We start from the raw sequence: 20194 nt of genomic DNA, 5'->3' as shown, positions 1-20194 counted from the left end.
GGAGTGTAGCCGCGGCGCGCAGGCGCGGGAGGCGGCCCCGAGGCGAGCTCTGCGCCGGGACGATCTGGAGGGAGGCGGCTGCGGCGCTGGTCGGGCGGCGGCTTTTCCACGTGCTCCTCGCGGCGGGTTGAAGCCGTTGGCGGGCGCTGGCTGAGAGGTGAGGGGCGGCGGCCCAGAGGTCCGACCCGGGAGGCTGGGGCTCAGGAGCGGGCGGTGGGGCCGATGCCTGCGTTTCCACCTTTAGAGCCCCTCCTTGGGCTTACCCACGGAAGGAGGAGGCGGCCCATTCAGATCTCCCTCGTACTCTGTCTGGGTGGTGGAAGGAGGGTTGGACTTAAGATGACCGATTCTTCCCGGTTTTAAGACGGAAGGGTCCTCGTGCCGGGAACCCCTTCTGTCCAGGGTCACCGCGGGACTGGGCTTCAGCATGCTGCGTGTTGGGGACAAGGCTGTCGTCCTCCCCGAGGCTTGGGGAGCTCTGCCCCTAAGGAGGAGGCCTTAGGGCACAGTGCTTGAGACCACCGACTTAGGGCCGCTGTATATAACTGCCTGGGAGTCCAGGTTTGCCACTAACTGGATGTGTGGCCTTCTGCAAGTTACTTAATCGTTTTGTGCTCCGTGTCTTGGTCTATCAAAAGGGAATACTATAGAACCTAACTCGGAGGAGTGTTGCAAGGAGTACATGAGCACAAATTTATTAACCACCTAGGACAGAGCTTGGCACCTGGACCAGTAAATGTCAGGATTTTCTGCAGCGCCTACCCTCTGGGGAGACAGGTGGGGTGTACTTGCAAGGCTCGCTTCCCTGAAGAGGGCTCACTTGGGACCCACACAGCACCCCCAGGCCCCCAGGGCCTAGCATAGTGTCTGACACGTGGTAGACTTCCACGGATGTTACACCAGTGAAGGGATGCTGGTGATGTAGTGCGTGGGGAGGTGGAGAGACATGGCTCAACTTCTCCCAGCCTCCCTCTGCTCATCTGTTAAGTGGAGCTAGATGTACCTACTCATAGGGTGAATGCACATGGAGAGCCTCCTCACCTCACATTCAGGGGCTTAGGCAAGATGGTGGACAGTGTGTATTCCTCTGTCCTTCCCTTGCACCATACTCTTGGTTTCTTGGAATTCTACCCCTGGAAGGGGCTCCTGACCCCTTGTTTCACAGATGGGAGAACCTGAAGTTCAGAGGGGACAGTGACTTGTTGGAGGTCACGGGGGGCTCATTGGGGATTGTGCTGAGGTTGCCAGCCTGCCCCCCCCCCCCCAAGTGGGCTGTTTTAGCAGTGGTGGTGGGGTTTAGGTCTATGTGCACATGTCTGTGAGAGAATGTTTTGAGAATAGTGAATGTAGTTTTTGTAAAAATAAACCATATAAAAATGTAGAGGCAGGAAGGTTTAAAGAGAACTCCAAATCGCAATTCCAGAACTAAAGGTGAGGTCCTTGTATCGGGGAACAGGGTGGTAGAGTAGGCCCCCATGGGGCGGGGAGCCAGAGGAGATGAGTGAATTTATGAAGCTAGATGAGTGAGGGTCATGTTTAAGAGACATGGGTTTAGGAGGGGACCGGGGGTAATAGCATTGATGGGCAAATTAATAGGTCATAAGAAATCCTTTCTACCATTGGGTAAGGATGAATCTTTCCTATCTCCTATTAGATATTAGACCCATTTTATAGGTGAACAGAATCTGGAAAGTTAGGATAGCTTGAGGTCATTTTTCATTGGCAGGTGCAGGCTCCAGCTCAGATCTCTGGCCCTGAGTCAACAGAACATTCAATAGAACGTGGCCACCATCCTGTTAAGAGGAGCCTGAGGTGCCCCAAGTCCCTCTCAAGTTCCCAGCCCCTTATTGTTGCCACTTGCTCGCCTCAACTCAGCCTCATTTTCAAACACCTGACATTTTCAGCTGTGACACAGTGGTATCCTTGCTCAATGTGTGAGGACCTTAGAATCCTTTCAGTGTAAAATGGAAGGTCATTGTAGGGTCTTTTTTTGTTTTTGCTTTTTTTTGTTGTTGTTTTTCTTTTGGGGTGAGGGTCTCAGGGTCCCACATGCTGAGTAATGGCCAAACAAATGGCCACAAACATGACAAGATGACAAGGCACGGCAGAAGCTTGGGCTTGTCTCAGGCCACCTCTCCCACTCCCTGTGTCTCCAGCCTAATCACTTAACCTCTTTGAGCCTCCATTTTCTCTTACAGATGCTGGGGTGGTGGTGTGATCACACCTGTTCTGGAGGTGTTGGGTGCAGTTATGATTGTTAATGTGAAATGGCTGTATGGAGAGCTAATGATCGTATTTTGTAATACGTCATCTTTTTCTTGGGTTATGGTATCTGCTGAGAGCTCAGTAAGTTGACCAGACAGATGAGTAGACAGCCAGAAGCTCACACAGGGACTGACTGGTCTCCTTTGCGGAAGGCACCCAGGTGTATCTGGATCCTGATGCACACTTGGCATTGACCAAAGGTCTGCCAAAATGAATTACAGTGACTTACCTGGGGTGAGAACCCGAGTATGCTCTTGACCAGTGCACGAACACTGCTTTCTCTTTTCATGTGTCCACCTCTAGAAGGAAGAGTACAAAGAATCTCTGTGGCTATACTGGGACCTGGCCTTGCCGTCAGAGAGTTGGGGAGCCAGGGAAGGAAAAGGGGATCCGTATTTAGGCTCAGCCCCATAAAGAATGCCATCACGTCTTTACACTTGGGACTAAATGTTGAAATATGTAGTATCTGAGCCCTGCAGACAGGGTGTCCTAAAAGTCTTAATACAGCTTGTTTCCAGCTTTCCAAGTTTCTGAAGTGTAAATGTTACAAATTTACCAAAAATATCCATATGAAAGTTTATTTAAAGTTCTTTCACATTTACTTTTGTGAAATTTGAGTATGTTTCATTTTTTGTTCTAGGCAGTGCTTGCTATCTTCCATCAGCGGGACTGACTTTTCAGAAGGCATCTTTTTGTAAGCTTGTAGCATTTATGCTTCTGCAATTGTTAAGCCTGCACTAAGACTTGGGCCACCCTGCCCGCTGTGCAGTTAGGATGGTTCGGAGCTTGCTGTCCTTGCAGCCCCCCCCCCCCCCACGTGTTTACTGCATACAGGAAAGGTGTTCAGATATGAGGCATCATCAAGGTGACTCTTGGCTACTGCTGTCGTGTCCTCAGGGCTCTAAATAAGGGAGGGGTAAGCTCCTTATAAACCTTATCTCGTTAACAAGCAGGTGGCCACACTGTCCCCATTTGAGATCAAGTGTAAAAATGCAGCGGTGGCTCTAAAAATCCCTGAGGCGCTGAGAGACTGAGTTGTGACTTTCCCACAAGCTATCCGTTCTGCTTAAAAAGAAAAAAAACCCCACAAATTTCTAAATGTGAACATTTGCCACAAAAGACCAAATGAAAAGGGTCGAAGGGTATTTTTCCAATGGGACATGTGACCAAATTCCAGTCCTCTTCTGAATTGACGTTTACACCGTGCATGGCTAATCCCCGGAGAGATAACATGTTTTGCACAGATATTCCGAGCATCTTTTTTGTCAACATCACTTGCTTCTTTCAGTTGATACGTTTTGTTTCCAGCCATCCTCCCTGGGCCTTGAATTCCTGACGTTCTGTGACAGACTGAGTCTCCCAGTTGGCTCTCAAAGCTTGCCAAAATCACCTCCCCTCCCCTCGTCCCCTCAATCGAGAAACAACAGACTTCTGCAATGAAAGTCAGAAAGCTCTAGGCCATAGCTTAAGTTCGAGGGGGTATTTTTCATCATTGGATTTCATAATGAAAGTACTTTTAAATTTTTCAGCAGATAATTTGGCTTAACGCAGCTGCTTGTACCTTGTGGTTACAATGGCATCCATTTCTTGGTGACGAATTAACGATTTGCTCTCGTTCTTACACAAAAGTGCCCCCACAGACTATTGAATAACATGTTGGTTCTCGTTCTGGCCTTTGTTCTCCCCTTGTGAGGCAGAGCAGCTGGCCATCTCATTGTCTGCCATTGAGTGTCCATCTGCGGCCTGCAGAACGCAGGGTTGGAGGGAGCTGGGTCGTAGTCCACGTGATGGCAGCTCCCTAGCACTTGTGACTAGCTGACCATCTTTACGATAACCAGATGAGAGATAGTCGTGGTTACCTCACATCCCAGAACAATCATGTTCGCTTCCATCTGGATTGGGTGCGAGGCTGCAGCTGACCACGTGCCCTCCCTTGCCACACCGATGGCAAGCTGTGCAGGGGAACCCGGAGCCGGGGACCTGCCTTTGTATGTAGCGTATCAGGCAAGCTGATGTCCAGCAGTGCCCCACAGGGCGAGAGGCTTCCACGAGAGATGGCTGGGCCTTTGTAAACCCTGGGGTTGCAGCCAGGATGTACATTTCCATTCAAGGCTAAAGGCAAGGGAAAGCCCTGACAGTGACCCAGAACATGGGAGTGGAAGAGAGAGCATGATTTCGTGCATGGGAATTCTCTTGTGAACCCAACTGCTCATCTGTGCTGAAGGATTTCTGTACAAATCAGAGTGCACCAGTTTACTTGACCCTCACCTTCGCCTTTATAATAAGGAGGAAAAAGGTGCTGGATCAAACAGTTGTCAATATTTTTGCTGTGAAACTCATTTATAACATAAAATGACAATATTCTTTAAGGATGTAGTGATTAAAAAATTATGTAGCCATGGAAAGTTACTGTGACTCTGTAATACTTTTGGATGAATTTGTGTTTTGTTGAGCACAGGAGTGTTTCCATGAAATCTGTAAATTGTGGTTATGTATTTGCAACAGACATACTAAATCTCGGAGCAATGCTTGGGACACGTGGGTCTGAATGCCGTCCAGTAATTCAGTGCCCAGCAGCTGGGACACCTTGATACATGGTTCCACTTCTTTATTGATCTGATAAGAAGCCACATGAAGGTGGCCCCTCCCTCACCTACTCCCTGTCTACTAAAACTGAGGGGCACATCCTCATATTTAACACCTGTGGATACACAGTCATGCCTATATGAATGTTTTCTGTGCTTTGAGAAATATTTAGATCTCTTCATTAGACCTCTTCATTTAGACCTCGTCATTTCATATAAGACCTCTTCAGAAATATTTAGACCTCTTCATTTAGACATCCTTCCTGAATTCCCCACTCACTGTGTTCTGAAATAATTTGGCAGTTCACATCTAAAGGCAAGGGGGAGGTGGGCAAGCGAGCTTAACATTAGAAAAGGTAAGACATTTTGCTTAATGCCCCTAAAACTTCTTCCGGAGAGCCAGCCTGCCAAATTTAAATCCTGGGTCTGCTACTGTGTGACCTTGGAGAAGTAACTTAATCTCTGTGTCCACTCGCCATGTAAATTGTGCACAGTAACAGTCCTTCCCTCACAGGGTTGCTATGAAGACTAAATAGGGTAATATGTATAAAGCTCTTAGAACAGGCCTGCACATGGTAAGCATGTGCTTAACAAATGCCAGCCGCTATCACTGTTCGTAATAACTTCACTTACATGCTGGTAGAGTTTTATGTAGTTTGCTAATCAACTTTGATTCTGTTTTTTGTAGCTATTTTATGTGAAATTATGGTTGAAAAGTGAGCTGTATGATTGTTTATTGGGAATAGAAGTTTCAGATTACGATAATTATTTTTTCCTTTCTTTTAATTTTCTCTTAGGACAAGACTTCAAACCTGCCTTGGATAGAGAATACTTCACCATTTAGCTAAAAATGGTATTTTTTACATGCAATGCATGTGGTGAATCAGTGAAGAAAGTACAAGTGGAAAAGCATGTGGCTATTTGCAGGAACTGTGAATGCTTGTCTTGCATTGACTGCGGTAAAGATTTCTGGTAAGTTCTACATAATTCATGTAGATCAAAGTAAAGGTCCAGACCAGTTTTAGAAGCCCTGGCCCCATGAAGCCTTAAAAAAAAAAATGGAGGCAAGTTTAAGGAAAGAAATTAAGAAAAAAAGTGCTTTACAGCCTATTTGCTTTCTAAGGACAGTCCAAAGAGAAGATAAAGGGAGGGGGGCTGAGGATGTCTGGAGCATTTGGTCCGTCGGTGGCACTCAACGACACCTCCTAGCCACCATTATTAGACCCTGAGAGGTGACCACCCATCATAAGGCTTCAGGAGTACGGTGCGCTGGTCACACTGAAGAGCTGGATTTAGAAACCAGAAAAAGAGCTGACTCATTCACAGTAGCGGGGGCCTCGGGGGAGACTGGGTCCCCCCTAGAAGTTCACAGATGATGGCAGGAGTGAGCTCCTGGCCCCCCTAGAAGTTCACAGATGGTGGTAGGAGTGAGCTCCTGGCCCCCGAGTGTGTCAGGTACTTCCACTGAGGCGTCTCTGGAAAGGTGAGGACTAGGGCGTGGGGGCAGGACAGATCTTTGACTTGCTTGCCTACTCTTTCCTGAGGTGGGTCATTATTTGCAGACGGCTCACCTCAGTCTTCTACTGAGTCCCCTTCAGCTTCACACGGTTTACATGCAAAGGCAGTTTTTGGTGCATCGGCTTCAGTGTCCTCTGTGGTGTTTGGATGACATTTGCTAAAAGTCCATTTTAATTTCATTCTAGAGCAGTGATTTTTTAAAAACAACTTTCAGAAACTGCTAAAGACTTTGTTCATAACTAATCCTGGGAGGAAGCCTGATCTTTAAAACAGGTGAAAATTGGGTTGTTTTTCATTGGGGGACCTGGTCCCAAACATTTCCCCAAGGATCCCATGGAGCTTCAAAATGATCGTAGGAGACAGAACCAAGTCTCCTTGTTTGCCAAGACTTGCACATCTAGAACTTTTTAGTGACAAGATACCACCATTTTACTCCAGCTTTTAACTTATTCTACAACGAATTAGTGACGGCCTACTATATTACCAGAAAATCATAGGGATTTTGTTGCTTAAGCTAAAGCCACCCCATTGCAGAGAATTACTTTTCTTTCTTATATTCTATATATACTCACTTAGGACCAAAAAAAAAAAAAAAATACTGCCTTTCAGTGGGGTTTAAGACATTTGTATAAAAATGGGTAGACAGTTTGGGGGCGGGCTTTATATTGAACAGTTTGGAGGAAGGAGGTGATAAGCATAGTAAAACTGGCGTGCAGAAGGCAGGAGCAGCATGTGAGCATCAGATGGAGCCTCCAGTTGGGAACCAGTCTGATGGTGGAACTTTCTATCACTTTGAAGGGGTGATGACTACAAAAACCACGTCAAGTGCATCAGTGAAGAACAGAAGTATGGTGGCAAAGGTTATGAAGGTAAAACCCACAAAGGCGATATTAAACAGCAGGCATGGATTCAGGTAAGGTCTTTCTAATTCATCAGGTAGCTTCTTCTGACATCTTCCGCTTTCTCCGGAAGCCTAAGAACAACCGCATCATATGTGCAGGCAAGACGCAGAAACCTCATGTCTTGGAACAGAATGAGGTTTTGAACAACTGAATCATGACAAAGAGTTCTTTATTTCTCTGTTAATACAGTTGCGGTGTATTTTGTCTTTAACCCATATGTTTTGCAGACTTCTCGCAAAAATGTTTTAGAATTCTCACTATCTTTTCCTTGGCTATGAGGCTGAATGGAAGCTTTCTAATTTTTATCTGCTTCTAGTGATAATTCAGCTTTTATCACATAAACCATGTTGTAATCTGCCACACCTATCAGTCATCAGAAAAGGGCAAAATAAAGATATTTTCATAAATATAAGTAATTTTCTACTTAAATAAAATGGAAACATGCACAGTAAAAATGGCAAAAGCAGCAAAATCCCTAATTCACTGAGAGATGGTACCCACCATTTACAGAACAGATAGCAGGAAGGATTCAGAATAGAAGGCAGGAGAAAGAAAAGACAGGGGTGCCTGGGTGGCTCAGTCGGTTAAGCGTCTGCCTCCGGCTCAGGTCATGATCTTAAATTAAGGTCCTGGGATCAAGCCACGAGTCGGGCTCCCTGCTCAGCAGGGAGTCTGCTTTCTCCCTCTCCCTCTGTCTGCCACTCCCCCTGCTTGTGCTCTCTCCCCTTTTCTCTCTCTGTCAAATAAATAAGTAAAATCTTTAAAAAAAAAAAAAAAAAGAAAAGACAAATGCCGTCTTCGTGGAAATTCTCTATTCTCCTAGAAACCGAATAAATAATAGTTAGCTCCCTTTAATGTTAGAGTTTAAATGTGGGTTTTCTGGCATTCACTACCTTACTGAGTTGGCAAACTCCTGGGAGGCAAAATCCTCCATTCACAAAGAACTAGGTGCCTGGTGCAGATTGAGAAACTCCTTTTTTTAACAAAGATATTTAGACCGGCGACCACCAGCCTCACTTTTGGGCTCGTACTATATCTTGATCCCCCTCAAGAAACAGATGACATTCTAGGCCCCGAGCTTGCGGTACCTGGGTGTGGGAGTTCTACCACGTCTTCAATGAAATCCTCTAAAGGCAGGGGTCCACAGGCTGCAGCCCACCACAGCCATGCCCATTTGTCTGCATGTTGTATGTTGTTACTTAGAGCTACCAGGGCAGTGCTGAGTAGTTGGGACAGAAACCAGGTGATCTGCAAAGCCTAAAATCTGTACTACCTGGCCCTTTACAGTAGAGGTTTGCTAGGGCCTGCTGTAAACTGTCAGGCTTCAGTCGCGCTCTCACTATATTCTAGATCAAGAGCTGTCCTTCAGCTTCTGTCCTGGTCCACCTGCCCACCAGCTGTCGGACTCCTCCCTGAGCCCCTAGCTGACCGTGTGAACAGATGGATGAGGCTAAATGGGGAATGCTGGGAGAATAAACCGAGCCGGCTGTGACCTCTCCTGACAGCTGGACTTGGGGGTTTTGTTCTTTTCTTTCAATCCTAAACCCTTCAGTTTTAAAGACAGAATTTTGGAATCCTGTCAGTGTTATTGTTCTCGGAGCATCGTTCTAGATGTCTCTGTGCTCACAGAGTGGATAGATGGGTCAGGGAGAGGTCGCCCGCTTGCTTGGGCCACGGTGTTTTCCTCCGAGCTTTGTCACCAGTGCCCTTGTCTCTTCTGACACTCGTGCCATTCTGGCCAGTGCCCAGCCACCGTGACTTCGTCCTTGTTCACCTGTGTCATTGTCTTGATTTGTTTTTCTGCCTGAGGGCCTACAGAGTCTTTGTCTCCCCCTTCTCTTAGTCTCCTGTATCCATTTTTTCTGGTCTGTTTATATGTAGCTTTCTTTCCTAACGCAGACCATTGTCCTGCATTATGTTATATTGATTTGTCCTGTTGGCTCATGGGTGACCATCTGTCTTGTGTGCTGTCATTGCCCTTGCTTTAATAACTATCTTTCTCCTCTGCCTTCACTGAGATTGCTGTAAGCATTTCCTAGGTCACTAATTTAATTTTCATCTCTGTTCTGTTCTTGCCATTTCAGATTTATTTATTAGGTCTTAATGCTGCTTGTCGTCTTGGTCCTCAAGTAATTTCCTAGTCTGTAATAGTCATTTTTGTTTGATACTTTTGGTTTATTTTCTTTTTTTTCCAAGTTTTTATTTTTTATTTTTTTAAAGATTTTATTTATTTATTTGCGAGAGAGAATGAGAGACAGAGAGCACGAGAGGGAGGAGGGTCAGAGGGAGAAGCAGACTCCCCACTGAGCAGGGAGCCCGATGCGGGACTCGATCCCGGGACTCCAGGATCATGACCCGAGCCGAAGGCAGTCGCTTAACCGACTGAGCCACCCAGGCGCCCTTTTTTCCAAGTTTTTAAAAAATTGCAAGTTACACATGACATAGCATTTACCACTTTAACCATTTTTAAGTATACAATTAAGTACATTCACACTGTTGTACAACCATCACCACCATCCATCTCCAGAATGTTTTCATCTCCCAAACTGAAACTCAGTCCCTGTCAAACACTAACTCCTCATGTTCCCTCCTCCCCAGCCCCTGGCACCTACCATTCTGCTTTCTCTCTCTCTGAATTTGACTACTCTAGGGACTTCATATAAGTGAAATCATACAATATTTGCCCTTTCACACTGGTTGACATGTCCATCATTATGCCAGTGCCAAGCTTTTGTGATTACGCTAGCTTTGTGCTGAGCTTTGAAACGAGAAAGCATGAGGCCTCCAACTTTATTCTTTTTCAAGATTATTGTAGCTATTTGGTGTCCCTTCACATTTCATGTGAATTTTAGGATGGAGTTTCCTATTTCTGCAAAAAACCCACAAATGTCAATTGGATTTTCATAGGATTGCATTTGAATCTGTCCATCACTTTGGTTAGTATTGCCATCTTAATACTAAGTCTTTCAACCCACACGATGTCTTTCCATTTATTTGTGTCTTCTTTGTTTATTTTTTAAATCATCTTTTTTTAAAAAACATTAATTATTAAGTAATCTGTACATGCAACGTGGGGCTTGAACTCACAAACCTGAGATCAAGAGTCACACACTCCTCCAGCTGAGCCAGCCAGGAACCCTTATTTGTGTCTTGTTTAAATTCTTTCAATAAGGTTTACAGTTTTCAGCATATAAGTCTTCCCCCCCTTAATGATTATTTATTTTTAAGTATTTCATTCTTTTTGATGTTATTGTAAATGGAGTTGTTTTCTTAATTTTATTCTCAGAGTGTTTGTTAGTGTATAGAAATCTAGAACTTAATTTTCAAGTGTGGATTTTGCATCCTGTGACTGCTGAATTTATTGGTTCTAATGGGATTTTTTGTGGAATCTTTAGGGTGTCCTACAGGTAAGACAAAATTATTTATGAACAGAGATGATTTTACTTCTTTCTAATTTGGATGCCTTTATTTCTTTTTCTTGCCTAATTGCTCTGGTTAGGACTTCTAGTACTGTGGTGAATTTGTAAGCATGGACAACATTAACGTAAAATCTAGCCTTGGAATGAGAAACCTCTAGCCATGGGAAGGACACTTAATTTGGCTTTCATGAAACTCCTGTGCCAGTTGTTTATTATTTTTGTTTTATCTTCCTTTTTTGTAGAAAATTAATGAATTAGTAAAAAGACCCAATGTCAGCCCCAAAGTGAGAGAACTTTTAGAGCAAATTAGTGGTTTTGACAACGTTCCCAGGAAAAAGGCAAAATTTCAGGTATGGATTTGCGGTGCCTTCCCTAAATGGAGGGGATGTGTGGCGGCCCATTGGTGATGGAGCATGCCATGTACCTGTCAAAATGGAACAAATGGGTGTTTGTTTTTTTTCCTTTGTTCCTTACAGAATTGGATGAAGAACAGTTTAAAAGTTCATAATGAATCTATTCTGGAACAGGTGTGGAATATCTTTTCTGAAGCTTCCAGCAATGTAAGTCAGATCTAATTTTAGATTTGCAGTGTGGTAAAAGTGATTAGTAATAATGAAATGGGAATGTCTTATTTTTGGAGGTCAAGACAGCCTTCTTTTTCAGAGAGCCTCTTTGTGCCTTCATTTATGGGAAAGAATAAACTGAATGCACTGCAGAGAAGATTTCCTTATTGTGCAGAGAAAGGTATTTAATCCCAATGTTTGATAATGGTACCAGCTAACATGAGACAATTTGCTTAGAAACCAGGCAGTGGGATGTACTGGAAAGAGCAGGAGCTTTGGGTGTCTGACAGACCTGGTTTGAACCCCTGCTGTGCTGTTGGCCAAATGTTTGATCTTGGGCACTTTATTTAACCTCTCTGAGCCTCAGTTTCCTTGTCTTAAAGAAAAATGGATAGTCCTATTCATGCATTTATTCAGTACTTGGTGAGCACCTGATCTGTGCCAGGCCTTCAACAAAAAATGTATAATATCTCAGGTGGCGACAGTGCCATGAAGAGAACAGTGAGGACATAGGAGTGACTAGGGGTTCTTTTAGGTGAGGGGTTCACAGAAGGCCCCATACGTGGATTAAAGCAGCTGAGGCTATGAAAGCACCCCTTTCTGTGGGTGCTTGTGGGTAGTGGGCACCTGCTAAGCATCTGTCTCCTTCCCTCTGTGGAATGAGAACCCCACTGGAGTAATTCAGTTAACCACCTCTCAGGTTCGATCTGAGAGAGCCCTAGATGTGGACTCCATGCAGAGAGTCTTGGTTTGATATTGTGTGGCCACCTTATTCGTGACATTGTTAAATTAAAATTTTTTTCCCCATTAATTCATTTGCACTTTGCTCCTACTTGGAGCTTACATCCCGTTTGGAGACTTACATCCCGTTTGGAGACTTACATCATTAGTAGTTTTAAAAACAACAGTGGGGTTTTCTGACCGTATTTTATTCTACTCACGTTGCTGGGAGTTGACTGACTTACCTAGAATAGTTTGGGCAGTGAAATTGTCCTGGCATTTGTCTCTTTCACGACATACAAATTGGGCCTTTGAAATCTTAGAAGCAGTTCTGTGCATGCTGTCCTTGCATGGGGCCACGCTAATCTCTGCATTATTCCAATTGTAGTCCGTGTGCTGCCCGAGTGAGCACCGTCACCAGTCATATAATTAGCATTTCTGTGGCACGTGCCTTCTAAAGGTTATTTCCATTATTTTTAAGTAAGAATCAAAGATTTGGATTACTTAGTTTATTGCAAAGTTCAAAAAAAAAGTTTTTTCTGATTTCCCTTTTGAAACCGTGAGCGTATTACGGAATAAATGAATAATCAGTACACAGCTCATGGTAACTGAGCTCTGTAAAACACAGCTATTGCCACTCTGCCCCTGGTGTTGATCCAGCCAGCTGGAGGCCCTGTGTCCTCGTCTGGTGAGGCCTCCTCTGCCCCAGCACAGCTCGCCTGGTCCTTGCGCAGGCAGCCGTAATCAGGCCGAAGTCCTGCCCTCGCAGAGCTGTGTCCCAGTGTGGGACAGATGACTGTGTATGTCGATCTGGGCCAGAACAGCAGGACAGGGCGTGGGAAGCTCGAGGAAGAAATGGAAAGCAGGAGGAGGGGTGCGGGGTGGGAGGGGCTCTGTTCAGAAAGAGGGTCAACGAAGGCATCACTGAAGAGACCACATTTAAACAGAGTCTGGAATGAAGTAGAAAGAAGATGGGGGATGAGTTTGTTCACCCATTACCGAGTGGCTGCAAGATGGGGTGACTATCCCCCCGCTCTGGGTGCAGAGCGAAGGCACCAGCTGGAGACATGGTCTGAACTGGGCAGAAGGGAGGCTGAGGGCTGTGGCTCGCGGTGGTCATAACAGTGCCTGACTATAAGATAGGAATGAGGCTGCAGGCCAGGAGTAAGGCGACTTTGCCCTCTTCGTCCTCCTGAGTCTGTTTCTGAGCTCATTCCCTGCCCGCCCGCCATGTGCCTGGCCTGGCTGATTTCCCTGAGCTCCTGGGGAAACGGCAGCTAGTAGGCTTATTGTTCCTCTCCTGGGGGCTGTGCTCTCAGCCAGGGCTGAGCACCGAATGAGGCGTGAGTCAAAGCCAGTCCTTTTTGGCTCAGTTTGGGGGGTAGGAGCTCCCTCCTTGAGACCCAGGATCCCAAAGGAAGAAGACTGGAGGTGACTTGGCCTATCACCTGGCCAGTAACTAATGAAGATGGGACTGGGGTGCAGGTCTTAGGTGAGGAGTCCAGCGGTTCCTGAAGCAGCTCCGCCCAGACGCGTTAGGACTCACGAAGCAGTTCAGGGCTGTGCTGGGGCCATCTCGAGAAAGGGCTGTCATGGAGACCAGCATATGTTCAGAGTCGGGGGGGGTGCAGCAGACAGTGGGGCTCGTTCTGCTGGAGTCTGTTCTCAGTCGGATCTGTGTGCTGGCTCAAATAAGGTTGTGCAGCAGGTGGAGGTTTATCTTACTCCAGGGCATGTAGCTCCTTAGCTTCCTCTGCGTCCTTACTCCACGTGTCCCTGAGACCCTTCCTCCAAGGGTCATCCTCTGTGCAGAATAATGAGTAGATGAGACCTGTCTAGTACTGCAGAGTTTACAGAACCTTTTCTGTACATTAAGTGGCTTATTTGAGCATCCTCAATCTACTTACTGAGCCCCGTGAGCTGCTATTAGCACATGCCATAACTTCCCATTTTATTCATACATCAGCTGTATAAGGTACATCTTACTAGCTTTCATTCTATCAGTGAGGAAATCGGTTCGGAGCAGATAAATAACTTGCCCTGAGTCACCCGGCTAGTAATTAACCAAGCTGGTGCTTGAACCCAGGTCTGCAGATGCGTAAATCCCATGGTTTCTGCCACACCTAAGTGCTCACTAAAATTAAAGGTCTAGCTTAAGTGACATAAGGATTCTTCACTTTTCCAGTGGAATGAAAATGTCTGTTAAATGCAGGGTGGTGTGTGGGCCGGGGGAAGTTTTTTTCCATTTGATAATATTTACTGCTATGTTTTAGTTCTTGGGGGGGCGGTCAGAGTTATAAAATGGTAAGTAGTAGACATTTTTCTTGGAACAATTTGCTCAGTAGACATGTGCAGTGACGTGAACAACGGTCTGGAATGAGTATTTATGTGTCTTTCGGTTTTGCCTCGTAATAAGGAAGCAGTCAGTAAGGGTCAAGACCAGCAGCCCCTCACCCAGGCGGCCAGCCCGTCCCGCCTGCCCCACACAGAGGTCTCCGCCAAGGTCCCAGCCTCTGGAACACGTGACAGCACAGAAAAGCAAGCAGAGGTGAAGAAGAATAAAAGAGAAAGGAAGGAAGAAAGGCAGAAGAATAGGAAAAAAGAGAAGAAAGAACTAAAATTAGAAAACCACCAAGAGAATTCAAAGAATCAGAAGCCTAAAAAGCACAAAACAGGCCAGGAGGCCGAGCAGGAGGCCGGAGGGGAGGTCCCGGGCTCTGCAGGGAAGAAGAGCCAGAGCAAGGCGGGCAAGGCCAAGGGGGCCGCTGACAGGGCAGAGGATGGAGCTGGGGCCCACGCGGGAGACGCCGAGGAGGAGCCCACGAAAGCCCGGCCTGGGAAGAGAAAGCAGAAGCACTCGGAAGGTGTGTGGCTAGCGTATGCTCTGGGCTTTGTGAAGCAGATCGTAAAGCAGTGAATTGGGGCTGGGTGCAATCTGTTAGACCTCGCATTTGAACCAAGTAAGGCAAAGAGCATAAGCTTTGGGCTCAGACCAGGCCAGTGAGCACCTCTCAACTCGCCATGTGTTCCTATGACGTGGAGGAGGAGAAGCCCACGGTGCTGGGCTGCTTGGGCAGTGGGCAAGGTGGCGGATGTACACGGCTTGGCCATGCGTGCCTTCCATTAAATAGTAGCTGCTATCATAAATGCAAATCTTTTTTTTTTTTTTTTTAATCTTTCTACTTACCTAGATGACACAAATTCTAAGAAGAAACAGAGAAAGGTCTCAGGACCTCCTGAGGGTGGAGAACCGGAAAACCATGAGGCTCCTGCAAAAGGTATCACTGCTGTCATTTGGAGAGGTCTGCCCCCCCAGGGTGGGGAAGAGGGAGATGACCCGGGGCCTTCAGGCAGATCCTCCCCTCCAGAGGCACTGTCTGGAAGACAGAGCAGATTCAGGTAGGGTGTGGCTCTTGAGGAGCCGGGGAGAGCTCTGTGGGTCACTCTCCAGTGTCTGTCTGGCTTCAAGGGTAAAACTGTCTCGACTCGAAATACATGATCTTTGGACCTGAAGATAAACCCAGCATGGCTTTCTGAGACCATGTTCCCTTTCCTTTCTCCCTGCTTCCCTTGACCCTGCCCCCCTTACTTTCCTAGAAGTGCCCCCCAGACTTAGCTGTTCCCCACATCTCCTTGCTTGGAACTCCCTCAGCCACAATGTGTACCTGTCAGAATCCAGTCCTTGGCCTTCATCGTTCCTCTAAAATGCTGCCTCCTCCACAGAGCTGCTCCTACTTCCTTGAGCTCGAAGCATTCCCTGGGGTCCTGCTGATCAAGAAGAGACCCCAGGATTCCAATGGAAATAGAGGCTTTATTATTAATGGAGGTTCAGTAACCGCCTACGCTGGGTTAGACCTCTGAGCTTGGAATCCACCCACACCTGACTTGGAACCTATGAGGCTTTTTAAAATTCCTTTTTTGTTGTTGTTGTTTTAAGACAATAGTAGATTCACTTGCAGTTGTAAGAAGTAAAAAGAGGCCTAAGTATCCATGTATCCTTTTCCCAGTTTCTTCCAAGGGTCACACCCTGCACAACTAAGTGTCTCCACCAGGGTGCTGACATCAGTGCAGTCAAGAGGAAGGTTCCCACCGCCACAGGGAGCCCCACTGGGGGCCCGGTGGAGCATGTCTGTTTCTCCCCCACCCCACTTGCCCCCAGCAATCACTGATCTGCCCACCACTTTTGTAATTTCGTACTTTCAGAACGTTACCCAAATGGCATCATTTAGTATGTGAATTTTTGAGATTAACTCTTTTCCCTCAGCCTTATTCTCGGGAGGTATGTCCAGGTTGCTGCACAAATTGGTAATCCAGTCCCTTCATTAAGTCCTACTCCATGGCATGGATGGACGAGTTTGCTTGACTGTTCATCTCTTGAAGGACGTGTGGGTTTCCAGTCTCTGGTTGCTACGAATAAAGCTGTGTCAGCAGTTAGGTACAGGTTTTTGTGTGGAGCACACATGACTTTTTCTGGAAGAAATGTCCAGGAGCGCAATTGCTGTGTGGTGTGATGAGTGCATATTGAGCTTTTAAAGGAACTGCCAGCATTTTCTAGAGTGGCTGTACCGTTCAGTATCACCCCAGCAGTGTCAGACTCACCCATTCTCCCACGTCCTGGCCAGGCTTTGGCGGTGGTACTATTTTTCTTTTCCATTCTGATAAGTGTGTAGTAATAGCTTGGGGTGATTTTATTATCCCTAATGATGTTGAACATCTTTTCATGTACTTATTTGCACCATCTCTGTTATCTCTTCATTATAACGTCTGTTCCTGTCTCCTGCCCATTTTCATATTGGGTTTTCTTTCTTACTGTTAAAGATTTGAGAGTTCTTTACATATCCAGTCCTAAATACTAATTCTTTGTGGGATATGTGGTTTGTAAGTTTTTTTTTTTTCTTCAGTTTATAGCGTGTCTTTTTATTCTTTTTTTTTTAAAGATTTTATTTATTTATTTGAGAGAGAGCATGAGAGGGGGAGGGTCAGAGGGAGAAGCAGACTCCCTGCCAAGCAGGGAGCCCGATGCGGGACCCGATCCCGGGACTCCAGGATCATGACCTGAGCCGAAGGCAGTCGCTTAACCAACTGAGCCACCCAGGCACCCGTCTTTTTATTCTTTTAACAGAATCTTTTTTAAATTTTTTCCTTTTTCCTTTTTTTTTTTTAAAGATTTTATTTATTCATTTGACAGAGAGAGAGAGACAGCGAGAGAGGGAATACAAGCAGGGGGAGTGGGAGAGGGAGAAGCAGGCTTCCCATGGAGCAGGGAGCCCGATGCGGGGCTCGATCCCAGGACCCTGGGATCATGACCTGAGCCCAAGGCAGACACTTAACGACTGAGCCACCCAGGCGCCCCTCCCTTTTTTTTTTTTTTTTTTAAAGAGAGAAAGAGAACATGATGGAGGGTGGGGGGCAGAGGGAGAGAGAGAATCCCAAGCAGGCTCCACGCTCCGTGCAGAGCCCAGGAACAGGTTAGATCTCATGACCCGGAGCCAAAATCAAGAGTCAGACATTCAAGTGACTGAGCCACCCAAGCGCCCCATTAACAGAATCTTTTATAGAGCAAATTTTTTAGTTTTGATGAAGCCTCATTTGTAATTTTCCGTTTAACAGGTCATGCTTTTGGTGCCAGGTCTGAGAACTGTTTGCTTATTAGCCCGGGATCCCAAAGATTTTTTTTTTCCGTATTTTTTCCTGAATGTTTTAAAGTTTTATATTTTATTCTTAAGCCCGTGATCCCGTTTGAGTTGATTTTTATGTAAAGTATGAAACTCAGTACAAGGTTCACTTCTTTGTCCGTCAGCACCATTTGTTGAGAAGGCTCTCACCTCATTGAACTGCCTTTGTCAAAAATCAGTTTGGCGTATTTGTGTAGTTCTATTCTGGTTCTTAATTCTGTTTCATTGCTCTTTGTATCTGTCCCTTTACAAATACCACACGGTCTTGATCACTGTAACTACATCAGAAGTCTTGAGACTGGGAAGCTTATTCCTCCTGCTTTGTTCTTGTAGTGGTGATGGTACTTAGGATGCCTCCATGACCCGCTCCCTCTGAGAGCGAGTCCTGGAAGGCGAGTCAGGCTTTCGGCCACTGTGCTCGGACAGGTCAGGCACCTGCTAGTCGGTACCATCAGGGGTGGGTTCATTTCCTGGGTGGCAAACATATGTCACCCAGATGGTTTCTTTATCCCTCCGGTAGCGCACCAAAACAAAATGTTTGACGTATCATTCTTTATATTGTAGGGAAGTTCAACTGGAAAGGAACTATTAAAGCAGTTCTGAAACAGGCCCCAGACAATGAAGTAGCCATCAAAAAGCTAAGGAAAAAGGTATGGTGCCGGAACCCAGGTACAGAAGCTGGGGAGAGCCCCTTCTTTATTTTAAGATGTACAGTTTGTTTGTTTAATCTAAAATACTGCACATTTGTTTGTATCTCAGTGACGTCCGAGCTGCTCACTAGCTCCTCAGCGAATTAAACTCCTCCCATATTAAACTCGAAAATGACTGTTCTTGGTATTTTGCTCTCTTTCGCTTATTCCAGAGCAGTGGTTTCTTCTGTTTTTGTGTCTGACTCTGTGTCTCGGGGTAACACACACCCAGCGGGGTGCTCCCACGTGTGCAGGTGTCTGGATTCCCACAGAACACACCTGTGCTACCAGTACCTGGGTTCCTTTTATTTTTTACTGTTGGCCTCCTTCTGGGTTAAAGAAAGAACGTTCTAGGTAAATTCTCAGGAAAAATCACCCATTTGATGATTGTTTTTCTTTGTGAAGGTTTTAGCTCAGTATTATGCGGTGACGAATGAATATCACAAGTCTGAAGAGGAGCTCCTGGCCATCTTTAACAAGAAAATCAGCAAGAACCCCACCTTTAAGTTATTAAAGGACAAAGTCAAGCTTTTGAAATGAACATTTTTATATTTAAAAACTGAATCCGTTCTGTTGATTTCTTTCACTGCTGTTTATAAAACATGTAATGAATTATAACAACTTCCAATTTTGCTTTCCAAAGCTGTATTTTTAAGTTAAGGAAAAAGTCTATTTTTGGTAGAACTTTTATGAGAAAATATATTCTTACCCAAAATTCTAAATCTGTGGTGGTGAAAATTATTGTACTTTAAAGAATACTTTTATGGTGGAAAACTTAAAAATGTGACAAGTCAAAAAAAATTCCTCCTTTGGTCAGACAAAAAAGTATTTGTTTTAACTGCATCACTTCTATACAGTTTTAATTAGAGGTTTGGGTGGGTTTGTTGTGTCGTTAAAACATGTGAGTTGTAGTATTTGGTCCAGAGATGGTCACGACAGTCCTCAGTGTTTGACAGCCTGTGCCTCTCCAGAACGCCCCCCCTTGAGAGGCGGTTTGTCTGTAACGGTCCCCCGTCCGCGCTGTGGCCCTGCCCTGTCCCGCTTCAGCCTGAGACAGACTGTGACCACGTACGGGAAATCACTCACCTGAGACAGAGCCCGTCACTTAGCTGTGTTGCTGTCCCAGGGCTCCAACTGGATGGAAATGCTCTCGGACATGGTATTCTGAGTCCCGGTATGTGGTGCCGGAGGAGAGCTGTGTCCTGCCACTTGCTGAGATTGGAGTAGGCTTTGTCCCTTACTCACCCCCTGAGCTCAACAGCGACGTGTCCCATTCCGATTTGGGGACGTGCCGCCGTGACGATGGGATTCAGGGGCACCGTGTAGGGAGGAAGGCTTTGGAATCGGGTCTGGAGTCGGGTCCTGGCTTGGTCCTTTAATAGTTAACCTCTCTGAACCTCCCTTTTCTCGTCTGAACGGTGCCTCTTGGGCTGTGAGTGAACGAGCTAGTATGTGCAAAGTGCACAGCACTGTGCCCGACACCCAGCAGTCGCTCCCTCGTGGCTGCTGCACTACTGTTCGCGTTATCAGTAACCATTTTTGAGCCATGAGAGGCTTTAGACATTCTGGAAAGCCAAGGGGAAAATGAGGCTTGACCCAGACCACACACTCAATTAGGGACTCCTGAGTGCAGTCCAGGAGGCCTTCTGGCCCCCCTGTCCTCCCCGTGCACAGTGGGGGCTGCGAACCTACTCCCCACCCCCTCCTCCCAGTTACATGTTCAAGTGCAAGCTCCACAGCATTTCAAGGTCCGGGCTGGTTTTCATTTTTTGGCAGCCTTACCGGGATGCATTTTTAAAAGATTTATTTTTGAGAGAGAGAGAGAGCCTGCGCGCACGGGGTGGGGGTGGCGTGGTGG

The 20194-nt window shown here is 46.1% G+C and overlaps 1 protein-coding gene across 1 annotated transcript; it reads left to right on the top strand.

Annotated features, from left to right (window-relative positions):
• The first annotated feature begins 25 nt into the window (after window positions 1–25).
• Window positions 26–19058, top strand: LYAR (Ly1 antibody reactive). The gene is made up of 9 exons (XM_021677597.2): window positions 26–157; window positions 5648–5822; window positions 7167–7281; window positions 10932–11039; window positions 11166–11249; window positions 14389–14836; window positions 15164–15250; window positions 18212–18297; window positions 18742–19058. The coding sequence occupies exons 2-9, from the start codon at window positions 5701–5703 to the stop codon at window positions 18874–18876; spliced, it is 1185 nt and encodes a 394-aa protein (XP_021533272.1). The 5' UTR covers window positions 26–157; window positions 5648–5700; the 3' UTR covers window positions 18877–19058.
• Window positions 19059–20194: the final 1136 nt, after the last annotated feature.

The sequence above is a fragment of the Neomonachus schauinslandi genome, chromosome 2 (assembly GCF_002201575.2).
Source record: "Neomonachus schauinslandi chromosome 2, ASM220157v2, whole genome shotgun sequence".
Taxonomy (NCBI): domain Eukaryota; kingdom Metazoa; phylum Chordata; class Mammalia; order Carnivora; family Phocidae; genus Neomonachus; species Neomonachus schauinslandi.
The sequence above is the reverse complement of the archived record's forward strand: the minus strand, read 5'-3'. Positions and strand labels throughout refer to the sequence as shown.